Below are 19,351 nucleotides of genomic sequence, written 5' to 3' on the forward strand. Positions count from 1 at the left end.
AAAATTGTTTTATTAATTGTATTAATCTTTTTTCTTCCTGTTCTTGACTTGTATGGTGCCAGAGGAAAGAAAGAAGTTGGTTCTCTTCTTCAACCTTTCATATGAGGTCTACAACTAATCACGGCTGGGACTTATGTGCTCAGTGAACTGAATTTTATTGAAAAGCTTCCTTTCTGCCCTAAAAAGAATGTTTGGTGAGCATCTGTCATGTCCTTTTTTGCTGCTGTAAAATGATCCAAGTTCGTGGGCAATGGAGGAGGCAGGAGACAGCGAACAGTTGAGTATTTTATTCACACACTTCAGCTTCACAGAAAATAAAACAAAGAAACAGTTCTTGGTGGTCAACTCAAATAGGGACCTCAATATGAACAGTCTCTGTCTTGCTGCTGGTTCTTCAGACCCTACTGTTCTGAGCCACACTCTCTCTCCCACACTGACGCTCTGGCGTGCCTTTTCAGGTCTCCCTCCACCATCACTATAATGAGAGACAGGTATTAGAGATAATTACGACCCAGGTGACGAGCCTTACTGCTCTCCCTCTCCCGCAGACTGACACATGACCACGCACCCCATGCCACATACACCCACCTCTGACTCAGGCCGGCGCATCATCCGACCTGCCTACTCCCCCCCCATTTCTGGAGAGAAATTCAGCCATAACCATCTGCGCCCTCGGTCTTTGGATCACCTCGAACTTAAAGGGCTGAAGAGCCAGATACCAACGGGTGATCCATGCGTTAGTATCCTTCATGTGGTGGAGCCACTGCAGAGAAGTGTGATTGGAACAGAGGGTGAAGGCCCGCCCCAGCAGGTAGTAGCGGAGGGCAAGAACAGCCCACTTAATCGCAAGACACTCCTTCTCGATGGTGCTGTATTTTGACTCCCTGAAGGAGAGCTTGCAACTAATAAATAGCACTGGCCGTTCCTCCCCTCCCACCTCCTGCCAGAGCACTGCGCCCAGCCCCCTGTCAGATGCATCAGTCTGCAAAATAAAGGGGAGAGAGAAATCAGGTGCATGTAAAAGCGGCCCCCCACACAGTGCGGACTTTACCTTAAGGAAAGCCTGTTGGCACGACTCTGTCTACTTGACTGGATCGGGAGCCCCCTTTTAGTAAGGTCAGTCAGCGGGCTAGTGACATCAGATTAGCTAGGCACAAACCTTCGGCAGTAGCCAGCCAGCCCCAAAAACTGCCTTACCTCCATTTTGGTCTTGGGCACTTGGCAGGTGCGATCACTGCGGTTTTGTTAACCTGTGGACGCACCTCCCGTGACCCAAGTGGAACCCCAGATACCTAACCTCCACCCGCCCAATTGCACACTTCTTTGGGTTGGCCGTGAGTCCCGCCTGTCGCAGCGCTCTCAGGACAACCCTCAGATGTTGCATATGCCGCTGCCAGGGCTACAGGCACCACCTCCCTCCATGGTTTGAGGAGGTTGAGGAGGTAGATTTGACATGCCCCTCTCCTATCCATTCGCCTAACCTCATAATCGAGATCTCCGAATCGTCGTGTGACCTCAAAGGGTCCTTGCCACTTGGCGAGTAATTTGGAGCTCAAGGTGGGCAGCAATACAAGCACTTTATCTCCCTGTGCGAATTCCCATAGTCGAGTGCCCCTGTCGTTCAGATGGCATTGACGTTCTTGCGCTTGGAGCAAATTCTCTTGTGTTACCTGCCCCAAAGTGTGGGGTTTTGCTCTAAGGTCAAGAACGTATTGAATTTTGTTTTTACTATTCGAAGGTCTTTCCTCCCAAGCTTCCCGTATGACGTCAAGCACGCCGTGCAGCCGGCGCCCATACAGTAGCTCAAATGGGGAAAACACTGTGGAGGCTTACGGGACCTCTCGTACTACAAACAGCAGGGGTTTGAGTCACTTATCCCAATTCTTAGCGTCTTCATGTACAAACTTACGAATCATGTTTTTTAAGGTCTTATTAAATCATTCTACCAACCCGTCGGTTTGTGGGTGATAAACGCTGGCGCGAATCGATTTAATGCCTAATAATTAGTATAGTTCGTAAAGTGTACGTGACATGAATGTTGTGCCTTGATCAGCGAGGATTGCCTTTGGAATCCCCACTCGGGGTATAATTCTGAAGAGTGCCTCCGCAACACTATGTGCTAAGATGTTGCGCAGTTATCGCGTTGCATAGTCCACAAGAACTAATACAAATCGATGGCCGCGTGCAGTCCGTTTTAATGGCCTGACAAGGTCCATGCCAATTCTCTCGAAGGGGACCTCGATCAATGGCAGATGGCGCAATAGTGCTTTTGGGGTGGCCGGTGGGTTCACCAACTGACATTCATGGCACGCCACACTTCATTTGAGTACGTCGCCGTGAATGCCCGGCCAAAAGAAACGGTCCAATATACGGTTCAAAGTCTTTTCGTGACCTAAGTGGCCAGCCATTGGGTTATAGTGAGCCAACTGGATGAGTGTTTCCTGACGGCTCTTTGGTACTAACAGCTGAGTTGTATTGTCTTTGGTCTGAGTGTCCTGCGTCACTCGATACAACCGTTCTTTGATAATAGAAAAGTACAGGTATGTGAGCGCAACATTAGGCTGGAGCTGTTGACCATCAATTAATTTCACTTGGTCAAAGGCGTGCTTGAGGGACTCATCACGCGACTGCTCCAGAGGGAAATCCCCCTCAGGGAAGCCCCTGAGAATGAGAATTTCCTCGTCTGCGTCATCCTGTCGCGGAGCCGATGTTGACGGCCCTGGCACTGCCTCTCCAGCCATAGCATCGCACGTCACACACCGCGACACTACTTTGCAGGACCCATCCACACACATTACCCTCAATAGATTTTTAAAGCCAGGCCAATTGGTTCCCAGAATTAGTGGATGGGTGAGGCGGGAATAAAATGCAGCCTCGACTCTATGCCATTTTCCCCTGAATCGTATCTCAATGGTAACCACTGGATACTTGTCTATGTCACTATGCACACACCTCACCCTCACACTTTATTCTTATCCAATGCCCCACCTTGCACCAAGCGTTGGTGGATCGAGGTTTGAGAACAACCTGTATCCACCAAAGCTTGATGTGTATCCCCTTTTACTCTTACCGGTATCTGATACGCCCCTGCCCGATTGGGGGCAGCCTGTGGAGCATTGGGGATCCGGACCGGTGTCCCCACCTCCAACACTGGACACCGATCCTGACTGTGTCCGGCTTCCCCACAGCTCCAGCAGACCGGCCCAGGTCTTCCTTTTGTACTCGTGGGGGTGGTTTCGCCAACCTGGGGGGGATAGCGGAGAGAGACAGGTGGAGTAGGAGGGACAGACAAGGGGAAGGGTCCTCTGGACCGGGGGTGGAGTTTGGGCGGGGCTCCTCCCCACCTCCGAGGAGCCGGAACTGGGCGGGACTGAGGGGGACGGGGGGGAACGTGAGAGACAGGGGGTGGAGAGAGAGAAGAGAGAGGAGAGAGAGAAGAAGACACTGCTTTGCTGCCTCCCGGAAATGCTGCCATGTAGTCCTCTGCCAGCTGGACGGCCTCCTCCAGCGATGCCGGGCGGTGGCACTGGACCCACTCGGACATGCCTCGAGGAAGTTGGGAGATGAACTGCTCCAGTACCACCAGATCTACGACTTCCATGGCGCCACGGGTTCCCCCCACCAGCAGCCATTTCCGGCAGGTGTCACGGAGCTGCTGTGCAAAAGCGAATGGGCGGCCGTGCTTCCCGAAGCTCAGGGACCGGAATAGCTGCCAATTCTGCTCCAGGGTTCGACCGACCCGTTGCTGGATGGTCTTTCTTGGATGGCTGTAATCAAGGAGGCTAGCGGCGGGAACTTGCTGTGCCGCTAGCTGCGCCTCCCTGGAGAGTAAGGGCAACAGGTGGGCCGCCCACTGATGGGGAGGCCACCTCCATACCTCTGTTCAGGCTGTAGGCTGTCTTCTCAAACAGGTCAAGGAAGGCCTCCAGATCATCATTTGGCCCCATCTTCATTAGGGCCACAGGTGGGGTAGGCTCTGGGGAGGTCGCAGCGCCAGCCCCCTCCCTGGCGATCAGGCTCCGGAGCACCTGCCGGTCCTCCGCTTGTGCCTGGAGCAGGACTTGGAAACGTTGTTACTGCTCCAGGTGTACCTCCATGAGGGCTTGATGCTGGTTCTGCTGGATGCTGTTGAGGGTCTTGAAGACTTCGCCCAGCGGTGAGGACTCCATAATGGCGTTCTCCTCCAAAGCCGGGTTTTCGGCACCACTGTAAAATGATCCAAGTTCGTGGGCAATGGAGGAGTCAGGAGACAGCGAACAGTTGAGTATTTTATTCACACACTTCAGCTTCACAGTATTAAAACAAAGAAACGGCTCTTGGAGACCAACTCAAATAGGGACCTCAATATAAACAGTCTCTGTTTTGCTGCTGGTCCTTCAGACACTACTGCTCTGAGCCATCACTATAATGAGAGACAGGTGTTAGAGATAATTACGACCCAGGTGACGAGCCTTACCGCCCTCCCTCTCCCGCAGACCGACACATGACCACGCCCCCCCCATACCACAGCTGCACCTCCTGTCTTCTGGTTTATGTGTATCTATGCATAATAATTTAGCTTTAACACACCATGAAATTACTCAGAATTCAAAAATTACAATATGCACAATGTTTCGTGTGATATTTTAGAAATTTTCCCTGCCAGTAATTGCAACTTCAGATAATGCTAGTACACTGTCTTTTATAAATGGAGTAACGAGCAATACCTTAATAGCTAAGCAGTAATCATATACATGTTTACACTTTGAATGCACTTATACAATGTCATATAATCAACTTTAATGTCCCTAAAAGAAAATGTATTAACAGAACAATAACTATCTGAGATGGTTAGAAAGTCTAGTCAGTGTAGCGTAGGCTCCACTGATGGTTCTCTGCACAAAAGATGTACCTTCACTTAATGTTTGAGCACTTTTTGTTCAGTCAGCTTTACCGTGGCTAATGGCCCACTAATCGTTTAAATGTCAAACTTAATTTGTCAGCCTCCTTGTTGAAAGCATGAGGAAGCTCAGATGGTGTCAAGGAGGTCTAAGACTTAACCCCTCAATTAAACATTCATCAATCACACCTTCTGTGAGTGGCATGCTGCTAATTACAATTTAAACATGTAGTGCTTAGAGCCTCATACAACACAACTGCATGGTCAAAATGTACACAGTCAAAGAAACAATAATCTCCCTGAATGTTTGTGTCCAAAAAAAGTCTTTGCTGTTACAATACAGTATATACAATAAATGGGTAGCTGACATCTAAAACTATTTTACTTTTACAAATACAGTTATTTTGTCACACATCAGGACCATTACTATCACATAACATTGCCAGTACTAGGTTGCAATCTTTGGTGGGGCACTTGTATGTTTGGGGGGTGGGGTGGGGGGGTTAATTGTTTCGCCATCAGTCCGGTGGGTGGAGTGCCCCTTGATCATTTTCCTGTCAGGATGGGGACATCTGGTTTCTGGGGGGCTTGCGGTATATCTAGGGGCGCAATGCACCCCCCCCCCCCAGACTCTGCCATGCCATTTAAAATAAGCTAGTGAAGAGTAATTAAACGTTTTTAAAAAATGGTGAAAAAGTGATGATGTGTTACAACACCTAAAATATACACTTTCCCTTATACATTCACATAATTGTTTTTTTTTTTTGTTTTTTTTTTGGGGGGGATTTTTCCCCTTTTTCTCCCAATTTGGAATGCCCAATTCCCAATGCGCTCTAAGTCCTCGTGGTTGCATAGTGATTCGCCTCAGTCCGGGTGGCGGAGGACGAATCCCAGTTGCCTCTGCGTCTGAGACAGTCAACCCGCGCATCTTATCACGTGGCTTGTTGAGCGCGTTGCCACGGAGACATAGCGCGTGTGGAGGCTTCACACCATCCACCGCGGCAACCATGCTCAATTCACCATGCGCCCCACCGAGAACATACCACATTATAGCGACCACAAGGAGGTTACCCCATGTGACTCTACCCTCCCTAGCAACCGGGCCAATTTGGTTGCTTACGAGACCTGGCTGGAGTCACTCAGCACGCCCTGGGATTCGAACTAGCGAACTAGCGAACTCCAGGGGTGGTAGCCAGCGTATTTTACCACTCATTCACATAATTGTTAAAAGACTCTGACCCCCTTTACACCTGGCATTAACATGCATTTTTGATAACAGGATCGCAATCGGATACAACTTGACCCCAATAAATGCCAGGTGTAAATGCATTGGATTGTGATTGGATAGCTGAAACCACATTCGGAAGTGGTCAGGGATGGATTCTAACCACATTCAAAAGAAGGTGTAAATGTAAATGCATTTTCATTATCGGGATATAACTATACAAGTAATTAATTATGTAATAAGGTTGTGCTATAGTCATCTGTTGTTAAAGCACTGTGTTGCAGGTTCTTGGCTTTTTCTATTTGTTATTTTCTATTAACAGACTGTGGACCTGTGATCTTGTCACCCAATTTAATGAAAAATATTCCATTAATTATGCTACTGGACTACACTTGGATTCTCTTATTTCTCTACCCAAATCCTCACTCATGTCTCTCTCCCAGTCAGGGGAGATTTAAACTATTTTTTCTCTATCTGATCTTTACCTCTATCCAGTCACACTGGAGAGGTGTTGAAATGCAAGGTGTAAATACAATTCATGTTAAGAATATTCAGGTACTTTCTGGATACGAAACATATTAATGTCAGGTATAAAAGGGAGCCTCTGATTGCAAAGAAACCTCCATGAATTGGACTGAATAATTCTCATGTGACCAAAATGTAGTACTACATACAGTTCATACTCTCTTAGTTAAAATGTTTTCTTTATGATTGGTATCACCTTCAGGGTCAAGTAGCCGTGGAATACCCAGTTCTCTCTCTGCCAAAGAGAAGGCCTCCTCTAGGTTATCCCTGTTGGGTCTCCTCCAAACACGCTCCATATTAACCAGGTGGGGTCGCAAAGCAAAGATGACAGCATGAAAAGCCACCCCTGTGCGCCAGCTTGGGCCAAAGTCCTTCACATCCAGACCCAATCTCCTGTTAATACATGTGCAAATGTGTACATAATGTCAAAAACCCTAGAAGAATGCAGTTATACCCTTAGGGAAACAGGATTACAAGAACAATGAACAATACGTATATTCATTCATGGTCATGCATGAACATGCATTCACATTACAATTCTTACTTTGTTGCTGTGTTCTGAACCCACTTGAGCAGAGCTCTCTTGGCCCCACCCTGAAAAGAAAGGCGAGGCTTGCGTTTGACAGGTGGGCTGCTGGTCTCGGTGCTGTTGGAGCTGTCCACTGAAGAGTTGCTGCCAGACTGAGGCTGCAGGGCTGGTAGATGACTAGTCAACTCCTCTATCTGATCAGGACATTTGAAAATGTTAGTACCTATACTCTTTTTTTAAATTACAAAAACATTAGGACATTATTTATGGAAGAATGGTTAAATTCAGTATGGAAATATACCTGGAAATATAAGATGATAGTCCATATCAACCCCAGCACAATAGAGGGTCTGCCATCTACCACATCTGTTGTGTTGATGTTAACTAGTTTGATCTGCAACCAATCAGTACATATAACTTTAAGAACACTGATCCTGCTAACACTGTATTATTTTTATTTGATCGAATCTATTCATAATTCACAGCTACATTTCGAGTGATCCTGATTCAAACAGCGATAGTGTCAATCACAAACATTACAGACAGTCACCGAAAAGGTCAAACTCACCGGAGATCCTCTGTATGCTGACTGAAATTGTGACAAAACAAAAAAGAGAAAGAAAGAGAGGAGAAGAACAGACATGATTACATGCTGTTGACAAAAGCAGGCTATGACTATAACAAGTGTGTGTCCCACCAACTGAAGGACAGGTGATAAAGACCTTCACGTTTTGAGATAACACAAAACCCTTCAGTGACAGAAAAGGTGTACATTGCACACACACACACACACACACACACACACACATGTTGGTGCAGCTATCATTATGAGGACTCTCCATAGACATAATGATTTTTGTACTGTACTAACTATAGATTCTATCCCCTAACCCTAACCCTACCCCTAAACCTAACCCTCACAAAAAACTTTCTGTATTTTTACATTTTCAATAAAACATTGTTTAGTATGATTTTTTAAGTGATTTAAATTATGGGGACACTAGAAATGTCCTCATAAACCACATTTATAGCATAATACCCTTGTAATTACCAGTTTGTAACCTGAAAAAAAGTCCTCGTAAACCACTTAAACCTGCCCCCACACACACACACACACACAGACCAGGGCACATACATTAAGAACCAAACACCTACGTTAAGAACCAGACACACATACAGTACAAGACAACAGCATTGTGGAGTAAATAACTAAATAGCTAAGCCACTAACTTAACATTTGTCATGAGCAACACACACACACACACACACACACACACACACACACACACACAAACACACACACACCAAGGAACATGAATTAAGAACCAGTCACACATATTGTTTTAAATATAATTTTTTGTAACATATAAGTTCAAATGCTGGCAATGCCATCTCACAACCACTCTTTTCATGAAAAATAAATTAGCTAATCCACAGTAGAAGTTGCTAAATTAAACTCGAATGAAAAAATGAACTAGCTATGATGTAATAACTCTCTTCTATGTGTGCCCTTCTCTCTTTCTGTACATGTGTGACACCCCATATGAGAGTTTAATAGCACTCTTGTGATTTAGATCGGATAGAGTAAAATCTTTTCTAAAGAAATGTGAAGTAAACATATGAGAATCCATAAAATTGTCTCTAATTGCACACATACAGTATTTGGACTATAACTTCTAATGGACGTTGTTTACTGAAGCCTCTCACTGACAAAAAGACGAGAGCTTACTCGCTTTAATGGACATGTGTGACTTTATTACGTTTATGTCTCTAACTCTCTTATTGATTTTACATGTCAGATGTGTATTCCTGATATAAATTAAGGATTTAATCTCAATGTTGCATTTCTATCACAAAACAGTGGTGAAATATCAAAGCTGGAGATTACGCCTTTCTAATGATGTATAGTTTCGCGAGATTAAATAAGAACTGTATGGAGAATAAGTGCAGAGAATGTAAACAATGATGATCGCAACTCGCGACTCGCACGGCCGTTGGCGATCTTTTCGAGAGAGGGGATAATTCAGTAAACGTTACAGCATGCTTCTCCTCCTCCTCTTTCTTTTTCCTCTTCCGATTCCCAGACTGGTACATCGGACGTCCTCTTCATAATGCCTGCATTCCACTCTTACTTGAATTTGATCGTAGCTAAAAGGATGGGGGACCCCTAGTGGGGTTTTCAAAAATGTCATTCTAGTGTTGCAAATCATTAGTTACAAGTGTCGTTGCCATGAACTACTGTAATTGCAGCCCATGGGGGGCCCCCTGCAAGCTTGGGGCCCCAGGCAATTGCCTGCCTTGCTTGTCCCGTAGGTTCGCCTCTGAACATCAGTAGAAGTGTAGCCTTCTGAAATATTTGTATTGCACAAGCAGCTTTGAAGCTGGACGAACAGAAGCAATTATTCAACACACTCTCATGATTAATTTCAGTGAAAATGTTCATTTGGAGGATTTATTTAAATGAACATGTTCAAAAACAAATCATGATCTTATAATATTAGATTTATTACAATAATTGTACAAAATAATACAATGTTTTTTGTTTTTTTTTCTCCCAATTTGGAATGCCCAATTCCCAATGTGCTTTTTAAGTCCTCGTGGTCGCATAGTGATTCACCTCAATCTGAGCCAGTTTGGTTGCTTAGGAGACCTGGCTGGAGTCACTCAGCACACACTGGGATTCGAACTAGCGAACCAGCGAACTCCAGGGGTGGTAGCCAGCATCTTTTATCACTGAGCAACCCAGGCCCCAATAATATAATGTTTAATAATATGCTGCTATTCATGACTAAATTCTGGTGTTGTATAGTGTAAATTGATCTGTTCAAATACTTTGACCCTTACTGAGATTCTCATTGTTTCTGCACCAGATAAATACTGCTCTGACTGCATCTAACCATCATTAAATGTTAAGCTATTTTGCATTCACTTATAGATTACTATATCCAGTAACAACAAAAATCTCTCAAAATATTTTATTTAAAGGGATAATTCACCCAAAAATGAAAATTCTCTCATCATTTACTGTGTGTATGACTTTCTTTCTTCTGCTGAACACAAACAAAGATTTTTAAAAGAATATTTCAGCTCTGTAGGTCCATACAATGCAAGTGAATGGTGGCCAGTACTCTGAAGGTCCAAATATCACATAAAGGCAGCATAAAAGTAATCTCCATGGTGACTCCAGTCTTCTGAAGCGATCCAATCAGTTTTGGGTGAGAACAGACCAAAATGTAACTCCTCTTTCACTATAATTCTTGACAGCAGTCTCCTTGGCGATCATGAAGTATAATCATGCTTAAAATCATGATCGTGCCTAGAGACTGCAATGGCAAGATGTACAGTGAAAAAGGAGTTATATTTCAGTTTTGTTCTCTCCCAAAAATGTGGATCGCTTTATAAGAAATTGATTAAACCACTGGAGTCTTATGGATTACTTTTATGATGCCTTTACGTGAAATTTGGACCTTCAGATTTCTGGCCACCATTCACTTGCATTGTGAGGACCTACAGAGCTGAAATATTCTTCTAAAAATCTTCATTTGTGTTCTGCAGAATAAAAAGTCATACACATCTGGGATGGCATGAGGGCGAGTAAATGATATGAGAATTTTCACTGAGGGAGCCAGGTCCTTTCTGGCAAAATAACATGAATATAAGCCAATATTGGATATCTATGTGTAGTGCAAGTCTTGTTTTTTATAAGTACACTGAGTAAATGTTGGTGGGCACTGGGGAATGTTTAAAACTAAAGAATTATGTATGAACTGTAAGATTAATCATTAAGTGTTTTAATTAACAATACACTGGGGGATCCCTGAATGAAAGGTCACATATTTAAGTTCACATCTTATACTTTCTCATGCACAATCAAAACATTAATTTACAGTACTTAAAACAGTGTGAGCAGACACACACAATGGATGAAAATATACAGTTCAATACAAATACATCATTCAAAAATGTTCTCTACTCTGGTTTTTCCCACTGTGCTCCACGGGGAGAGAAGCAACATGAGACAGGGATGACAGAGAGAGATAAGATGGTGAAAGACCAAGAGAGCTCCTGGATAGATCAGATTTACCAGACAGACCACCTCAAGAGTGGGAGGCAGCTTCATTCACTGACAGGGCATATAAGGGCAGACTATACAGTCTGAGGCTCAACTAGACTGCATGTCTAAATGAAATATCTATGTCCTTTTCTCCAAAGAAATAATATGAAAAATATCCTGTTTATACAGTAAAAAATAGGCACATTTTGAAATTAAATTGTGTTAGTAACGATAGACCTGGAAAGACAATAAACATTTCTTCCTTTAATCTACTTTTAAACAAAAATGTATTGAGCTACATAAAAATGGACCTGGCAACCACAGATAGAAAGAGAAAGATTCTATGAGGAAAGCTCATCATCCCATGTAAGGTACCAGAGAAAGATTTATAACATGGTGACTCAGGATTGAACGTTAATAATGAGAATGATTTCAGCCTAAGGTGTCAACATCACCTTATAAATCTACACTGATTTATATGTATAAGCTCTAGAGCCTGTCATAAACTATCTAGCATGTTATAATTAATCCATTAATCCTTAATTTTTTGCTGATATGACTGAAACACTCTGGGGCAAATTCAGTAAACAGCTGCACTTTTATGTGTGGTATTTCAGTGCAAAAACCTGCATCTTATTCACTATCCACCCATATTCCAGTGTAACCAGCCACTAAATGCACTGAAATAGTAATGTGGCATATTTAAATTAAATTAATGTAATTCTTTTCAGGGCAAACAATCTAACTTTCTATGTAAATTATGCTTGTTATAGATTGTACATTATTGCCTTCTGAAATTAGATTTTTTTTGTTTAACTGAGACATTTGTGTACATTTTCTAATGATGATGGCAGCAGTAATTCATCAAATGATGAAATGAAGCTGTTTCAAGTGCCTGGATTGCAGTGGTGGAGCAAAACTGTACTGTATAGTCTTAGTAAAGTGTGGCAGAGCGTGGTAGTCTGCTGTATTCTCCACAACCTAGCACTCAGAACTGATCTGGAAGATTTGGAACTGCGTTCAGCAATATATTTTTCAGTGTTCCCTGATTTGCATAATTCCTTTAGTGAATAGGGTGCTAAAACAACACAGACAGCATGTGCAAATAAAAGGCATTTCAAGTGGGAACAATTCATTTTGACTGAATTCCTCCTATTGTTTATTGTAGTTTAAATGTAAGCACTGTGAAGCAGAATTTAGTAAATATAACTTGGTTTTCCTGCTTTTTTTCTATCAACTCTCATGAGACATCAATGTACACCGAGCAGCCACAACATTGAAACCACCTGCCTAATATTGCTTAGGTCCCCCTCGTGCCGCCAAAACAGCGCCAACCCGCATCTCAGAATAGCATTCTGAGATGCTATTCTTCTCACCACAATTGTACAGAGCGGTTATCTGAATTACCATATACTTTTGCAGATACAGGTCAGGAGCTTCAGTTAATGTTCACATCAACCATCAGAATGAGGGAAAAATTTGATCTCAGTGAATTCGACCGTGGCATGATTGTTGGTGCCAGATGGGCTGGTTTGAGTATTTCTGCTACTGCTGATCTCCTGGGGTTTTCACACACAACAGTCTCTAGAACTTACTCCGAATGGTGCTAAAAACAAAAAACATGCAGTGAGCGGCAGTTCTGTGGACAGAAATGCCTTGTTGATGAGAGAGGTCAACAGAGAATGGCCAGATTGGTTCGAACTGACAAAGTCTACGGTAACTCAGATGACCGCTCTGTACAATTGTGGTGAGAAGAATAGCATCTCAGAATATTATTCTGAGATGAGCGTTGGTGCTGTTTTGGCGGCACGAGGGGGGCCTACACAATATTAGGCAGGTGGTTTTAATGTTGTGGCTGATCGGTGTAAAGCGAAGGAGCAATATCAGACAGAGACTTGGGGGATACAGCAGGGAAGAGGTCATGTAGGTCAGAATGAATGTTTAAGACCTGGAGCTGTACACCTGAGCAAAGCACTCTGGGAATGGGCTACCTTACCCTCCTGCCCTCCAGAAACTTGAGCGCTCTTCCCACGTTAGCAACCCAGTGGATCTTCCTCAGCTTGCGGCCCTGCTCACACGGCTGTCAGATTGGAGAGGGTAGTACAGCAGACAAAAGGAAAATGGTGAAGATAGTCAGAGGAAAATGTAAATAGCCAGCAAGGAAGGGGAGAAGGGATGAAAACGATCCGAAAAAGAGAAAGAGACAACAAGAAAGCAAATGAGAAGGATGGTTATATGTAGCATGGAGAGAAAAGCAAAATAAAATATATATAAAAATACATGATGACACATCAAAAAGATGGCAAGAGAAATGTAAATACAAAAACAAATACACTTATCCAAGCACCATGTGTCACTCAGGATATTGATTGTTACAGCACTGTAAAGACCTAAGGCATCACTTGCCTTATGGGAATTTTCTTGCTAAGTATGAGTATTCAAGAGCAAATAATGTGTGATGAATAAACTTTACAAATAACTGGTTCTTTTATAATATTAATTGAATTATTAAATGTTTTCTATCATGTAAAACAACTTTGATTCTGCAGCTAACATCACTTTGTGATACTGTAAAATAGTAATTTGTACAGCTTTTAAATATTTTTACAATACCAAATAGCAAAATAAATAAATAAATAAATAAAAATTCATGTACAGAGGGACTAATTGCAAAAACTACATGGAGCTTACCAGTTTGTGTCCAGACAGGATTTCAAGAAGAGCTAACAACATCACCCCATCTTTAATGTCTTCAAAGAGATCTGAGACCACCAAGGGAGGATTACGCTGGGGAGGGGGAAAAAAATTATTTTACATATTACTTTTACATTTACAACTGCAGGATATACCGTTTGTAATATACCGTAGATTTCTGCTTTAAATTGGTCATAAATTTTGATCTGATCCTTAGCTAAGTCACGACAATAGACAAACACAGTCTGTCTGCTTAAATAACACACAAACAATGATATATTGTTACAGGTATGTCCTTATTTGAACACACCATGCTGGGTGTGTGAACCCTTGGATTTAATAACTGGTGGATCCTCTTGTGGCAGTAAAAACATTCACTAAATGTTTCCTGTAATTGCAGATCAGACCTGCACAACATTTCAGCAATATTCTTGGGCTGTCTGGTGTGAAGGTCATGCCAAAGCATCTCAATCAGGTTAAGACACTCTTTAAGGCATATTTTCCTCTGTAGAAGCCATTCTGCACTTTTTTTTTTTAACACTGCACTGTGAATGTTTACACTGTATGTTCAGTATAGAAATGAATACGTATAATCATGTTGTGTTATTTGTTTAAGCAGACTGTGTAAGTCTATTGTTGTGACTTTGTTGAATATCAGATCAAATTTTGGGCTCATGATTGATCAAACTCCGGTTTGAAGTAAAACCTACAGTCAAGATTTGGGCTGTCACACTGTGACAGTCCTGAGTTTAAAAAGCATTAAAAAAGCCTGAGTAAAAAGTGCTGATTCTGGAGACGACACAGACGGTCTGACCTGACGAAGCCCCTCCACTAATCCATCCAAACAGCCCCTCTTTACCCGGACGAGACATCCAGGATTTCCCTTAAGAAAGCATCACATGACTGAGATTTGGAGTAGAAAGCAGCTGGGTGGCAAAGTCATTCATAAGGAGATTAATATGAAACGGTGAAAGTGAGTGAGAGAGAGAGAGAGAGAGAGAGAGAGAGAGAGAGAAATGGAAAAAAAAATAGCTAAAAAGTGAAAGTGAACAACATCAAGAGGAAACAACAGTGGGGATGACCTTAATTAGAGTCACAAAGACTTCCTCAGGAAGTTTTTAAAAGATTTATTCTTAAACCATTTTAAGAGAGTAGGGGGAGGAATTGCTAAGATATTCCAATTAGCTATAAATAATTCAAAAGCTAATTGGATGAAATCACTTCATGGGATATTACATTAAAAAGAGGCACTTTGGGTAATTACTGTATGTGACTAATGAAAAAGAAGAGGAAAAATCACAAAGGCACAAGCAGCAGGGCTTAACATACTAATTATCTATGTCTGTTTATTACTGATGGTAATAGATTGTCACGGCAGGCGCTGGTGATGTATTCAACTGACTGACAGCATTTATCAATGGTAGCTGTGTTATTTGGGTAACCCAATCAAAGTTCATGTGAACACAGAAATGCCTGAGGACCTCTCTAACTGTTTTCAATATCTGTCAGAGATGAGAGAGAAACTGTTAGGGGGCAGGGATGAGTGCAGTTGAGGTCGAGAGAAGGGCATGGCAAAATAATGAATATTCTCGCAAAGAGCAGCTGCTGTTTGTGCACCAAAACACTATTTATTTCAATATTTCAAAAAAATATACAGTTTATTCATTATAGATTCACAACATCCTAACAGATCACTACGTCCTGCATTACATTTATCACCCACATCTATATTCGATGTGACTGAACTAAATAAATATCGCAACATTCAATGAGTTTGATGATTCAAAGGGAATCACCACTTTATCCCTTTAATTCTGTACCATATTATACTCTAGTTTAGCACATGGTCATAAAATAAAAAAATTGACTTTATTAATAAAGGTACGTACAGTAGCCTGCCTAGTGGCAAATCTCTGTGAACAAATTGCCAAATTGAGGGTGTGGGTTACAAATCCATGTCTGCATCTAAAATCGTGTACTGTTACAGTATGTACTGTGATGAAGGAAGCACTTCTCAGCTGGTAAAACAGTATATTCTATTAAGTATGCATGCCACTAGTATGAATAGATTTTTTACAAATTTTATCCGGGTATGTGGGTATTGACCTGTGACCTGAATATATGACGTAAGAACAACAACCGCGAAAATAATCTACCCTGGTTTTGTTAAACAAGCACAATTTAAGCACAAGAAACAACTTTCTTTGTATATATATATATATATATATATATATCTTTTGAATCTCGCTGGAAATAGTGGTAATCCGGGTATTTCTCACGTACTATTTTATGAATATTGAGGATTCGGACATACTACTTCATTGGCATACAGTTTTTGGCATACTATATAGTAGGGAAGTATGGATACTCGGACGCAGCATGTGAGTAGGATACATTTTATGAATCTGTGGGCACAAATTGCAAAATTGAGGGTGTGGTTTACAAATGCATGAGTAGGCCTATTGATGGCAAAAAAAATGTAGGGTACAGTTTACAAATATATCAACATGAACTGTTAAAATGAAGGAGTGGTTTACAAATTCATGAGCACAGTTTATGAATCTTTGGGTATAACTTGCAAAATTGAGGGTACAACTTACAAATCCGTGCTTGCTAATTGCAAAATTAAGGTTACAATGTACAAAAATGTGGGAACACAAATTGCAAAATTGAGGGTATGATTTTCAAATCCATGAGTATGCATTCTTATTGCTGAATTAAGGGTGCAGTTTTACAAAGCAGTAAGCACAAATTGTTAAAATGAGGGAACAGTGTACAAATCCTTGAATACTGTGTATAAACTGAGAGTACAATTGAAAAAAATCATTGGTATTACAATAACTTCTCCTTAGTGGCCCAAGGGGGGCTCCATATGAAAGGTTTTAGCCCCTAATCTTCCCTTTGATGTTGACATTCATTCTGCAATCAGTCTCACAATGCAAAGAAATCTGATGGGCTGTTGATATGTCAAGTGACAAAGCAGGTGGAGGCAGCAGTGTGTCCAGGTGGCTGCTGTATGCTGCTCACACATGCTATCTGTCAAACTCATGAGAAATGAGCTCATCCTCAATATTGGGTGTGCCATAATTAAGCCCTAACCCTGTCTGAGAGGATTTGTCAAAATTGAAATGGAGGGTGGCCTATCTTTCATTCGAACGCACTCCTCGTCTCCCTCTCTTTTCTCTCTCTCTCTCTCTCTCTCTCTCTCTCTCTCTAGTGGCTAATCAAGCTGAGGCTCTTAGGCAGATTAGTGCTCAGTCCTGACTCTCTGATGTCCTTCAAATTTGCAAGCACATGCATGAGTAAAAAGGCCTGAGGCACTGTGAGTCCAGTGATGGTATCATTTAATGAATGGTTTGGAGTATGAAGATTCTGTTAAATCTCTTAATGCAATACTGATCAATTCTGTGGCAATTGATTACTGGGTTGAACCGAGATCTTTCTCTGATGCTGATTAGTTTGTTTGTCTTTTGTGCCAAGGATGTGCACAGACAATTAAACAAAGCCTTGATTTAAAAACTGCTTATATGTACACACTCCATTTCTATTTTCTGTTTAATAGACCCTTTTCGTATTTCCAGGTTTATAACATGGAAGTAAACCAAAGCAGAGTAAATTTCTATACTGGTAAAAGGGAGATGACAGCAAATATTTTTGCACTCCAATTTGCTCCAACAGCAAAAGAAAAAAATCTGCGATTACATTTCCATGAATTTCCAAGGAAACAGAGAGAGATGGATTACAGCAATCAGAAGAAAGAAGGATGACAAATTTACAGTCACTCCCTCAGCAGCTGTATTTGAAACCCCATTGCAGCAATGATTTCTAGTTTATTATTATTATTAATTGCAGGGTAATATTACACAAAAAATACTGCTACAAATTTGCATTTAATAACAATAATACAAAATAAAACAAAAAGTAAAAAAAAGTAAAATAAAGTTTGCTAGATTTACACTGCTAAATTAAGGAGGAAATACATTGTCACTGTCTGTGAAAAGGGTCCATATGCATTTTTAAGATTACAATTAGCACATATTAAAGAGCACCTATTATGGTTTTTCAAATATAACCTTTCATGTAGTGTGTTATATAGCTGTTTGTGAATGTAAAAAAGTCTGTAAAGTTTCAAAAATCAAAGTGCACGACAAATGGAGTTATTGACTCCCAAAAGAAAGAATTGATTCTGAACACCTGAAATGAGTCCTTAGTAATTCCAGACTTACTTCCTGCACTAACCTACGTAATTTGGTAACAAAAAACCCGCCTCTGGTCTTCATCAGCTGCTCGCGAACAGCTTTGACCCACCCTCAAACACTACACTAAGCGGTAGACCAATCACAACAGCCTGGGACACCTGACCAATCAGAGCAGAGTAGGCTCTCTGAAAGGAGGAGTTTAGAATGAATCCTTTAGATCGGATCATTGAACAAGTCGTTTTTGACACCGGGAAAAAAAGGTAATGCTGCAATTTAAATTATGAGCAAATTAAAGTTTTTTTTGACCTTGGATGCTTGTAAATCTATTGTATGAGACCTTTAAAACAAAATTAGGCATATTTAAAAACCATAATAGGTGCTCTTTAATATGAGAAGCGATATGATAGGTGTGGATGAGAAACAGATCGCTTTCACATTCTTCTTCTTGTGTTTTTGGTGATTCACATTCTTCTCTGCATATCACCCCCTGCTGGGCTGGGAGAAGAACTTCTATATTTTCTTCTTAAATATTGATCTGTTTCTCACCCACATCTATCTTATCACTTCTGAAGATGTGGATTTAACTACTGGAGTCGTATGGATTACTTTTATGGTGCCTACATTTGCTTTTTGGAGCATAATATTTTGGCACCCATTCACTTACATTGTACTGACCTACAGATCTGAAATATTCTTCTAAAAATGTTAATTTGTGTTCTGCAGAAGAAAGGAAGCCATACATCTGGGATGGCATGAAGGTGAGTAAATGATGAGAGAATTTTCATTTTTGGGTGAACTGCCCCTTTAAAGTGATAGCTCAGCCATAATTTAATATTCCATCATCATTTCCCTACCCTCATGTTGTTCCAAACCAGTGTGACGCTTTGTATTATGTGGAACACAAAATATGTTAGACAGAATGTTAGGGACTGACAGTCTCAGTCACCATTCACTTTCAAAATATAGAAAGAAAAAAAACACATTCACTGAAAGTAAATAGTGGCCAAGGCTAACATTCTGTCTAAAATCTATTTACTGTGTTGCATGGAAGAAAAAAGTAATACGGGTTTGGAACAACATTATGGTGAATGATGACAGAATTTCCATTAATAATAATAATAATTCTGTAATACATGTTAAATGTGTATGATGTAATAGAATGTAGGGAGTTAACGTCCATTATGTCATTTGTGAAAGTAACGAGTTACTCTCTACTTGAGTACTCTTTTAATTAAATACTTTCTTA

At 41.3% G+C, this 19,351-nt stretch overlaps 1 protein-coding gene across 1 annotated transcript in view; it reads right to left on the reverse strand.

Moving 5' to 3' along the window:
- Window positions 1–19,351, reverse strand: part of syne1a (spectrin repeat containing, nuclear envelope 1a) — a 193,871-nt gene that overhangs the window by 168,830 nt on the left and 5,690 nt on the right. Inside the window, exons 3-8 of the mRNA XM_051654915.1 lie at window positions 13,904–13,999; window positions 13,209–13,292; window positions 7,727–7,747; window positions 7,460–7,552; window positions 7,174–7,352; window positions 6,826–7,022 (exon numbers count right to left, since the gene is read on the reverse strand). Coding sequence (XP_051510875.1) covers window positions 6,826–7,022; window positions 7,174–7,352; window positions 7,460–7,552; window positions 7,727–7,747; window positions 13,209–13,292; window positions 13,904–13,999 — 670 coding nt within the window. The remainder of the gene's footprint in view (window positions 1–6,825; window positions 7,023–7,173; window positions 7,353–7,459; window positions 7,553–7,726; window positions 7,748–13,208; window positions 13,293–13,903; window positions 14,000–19,351) is intronic.

The sequence above is a fragment of the Myxocyprinus asiaticus genome, chromosome 25 (assembly GCF_019703515.2).
Source record: "Myxocyprinus asiaticus isolate MX2 ecotype Aquarium Trade chromosome 25, UBuf_Myxa_2, whole genome shotgun sequence".
In the NCBI taxonomy this organism is placed as follows: domain Eukaryota; kingdom Metazoa; phylum Chordata; class Actinopteri; order Cypriniformes; family Catostomidae; genus Myxocyprinus; species Myxocyprinus asiaticus.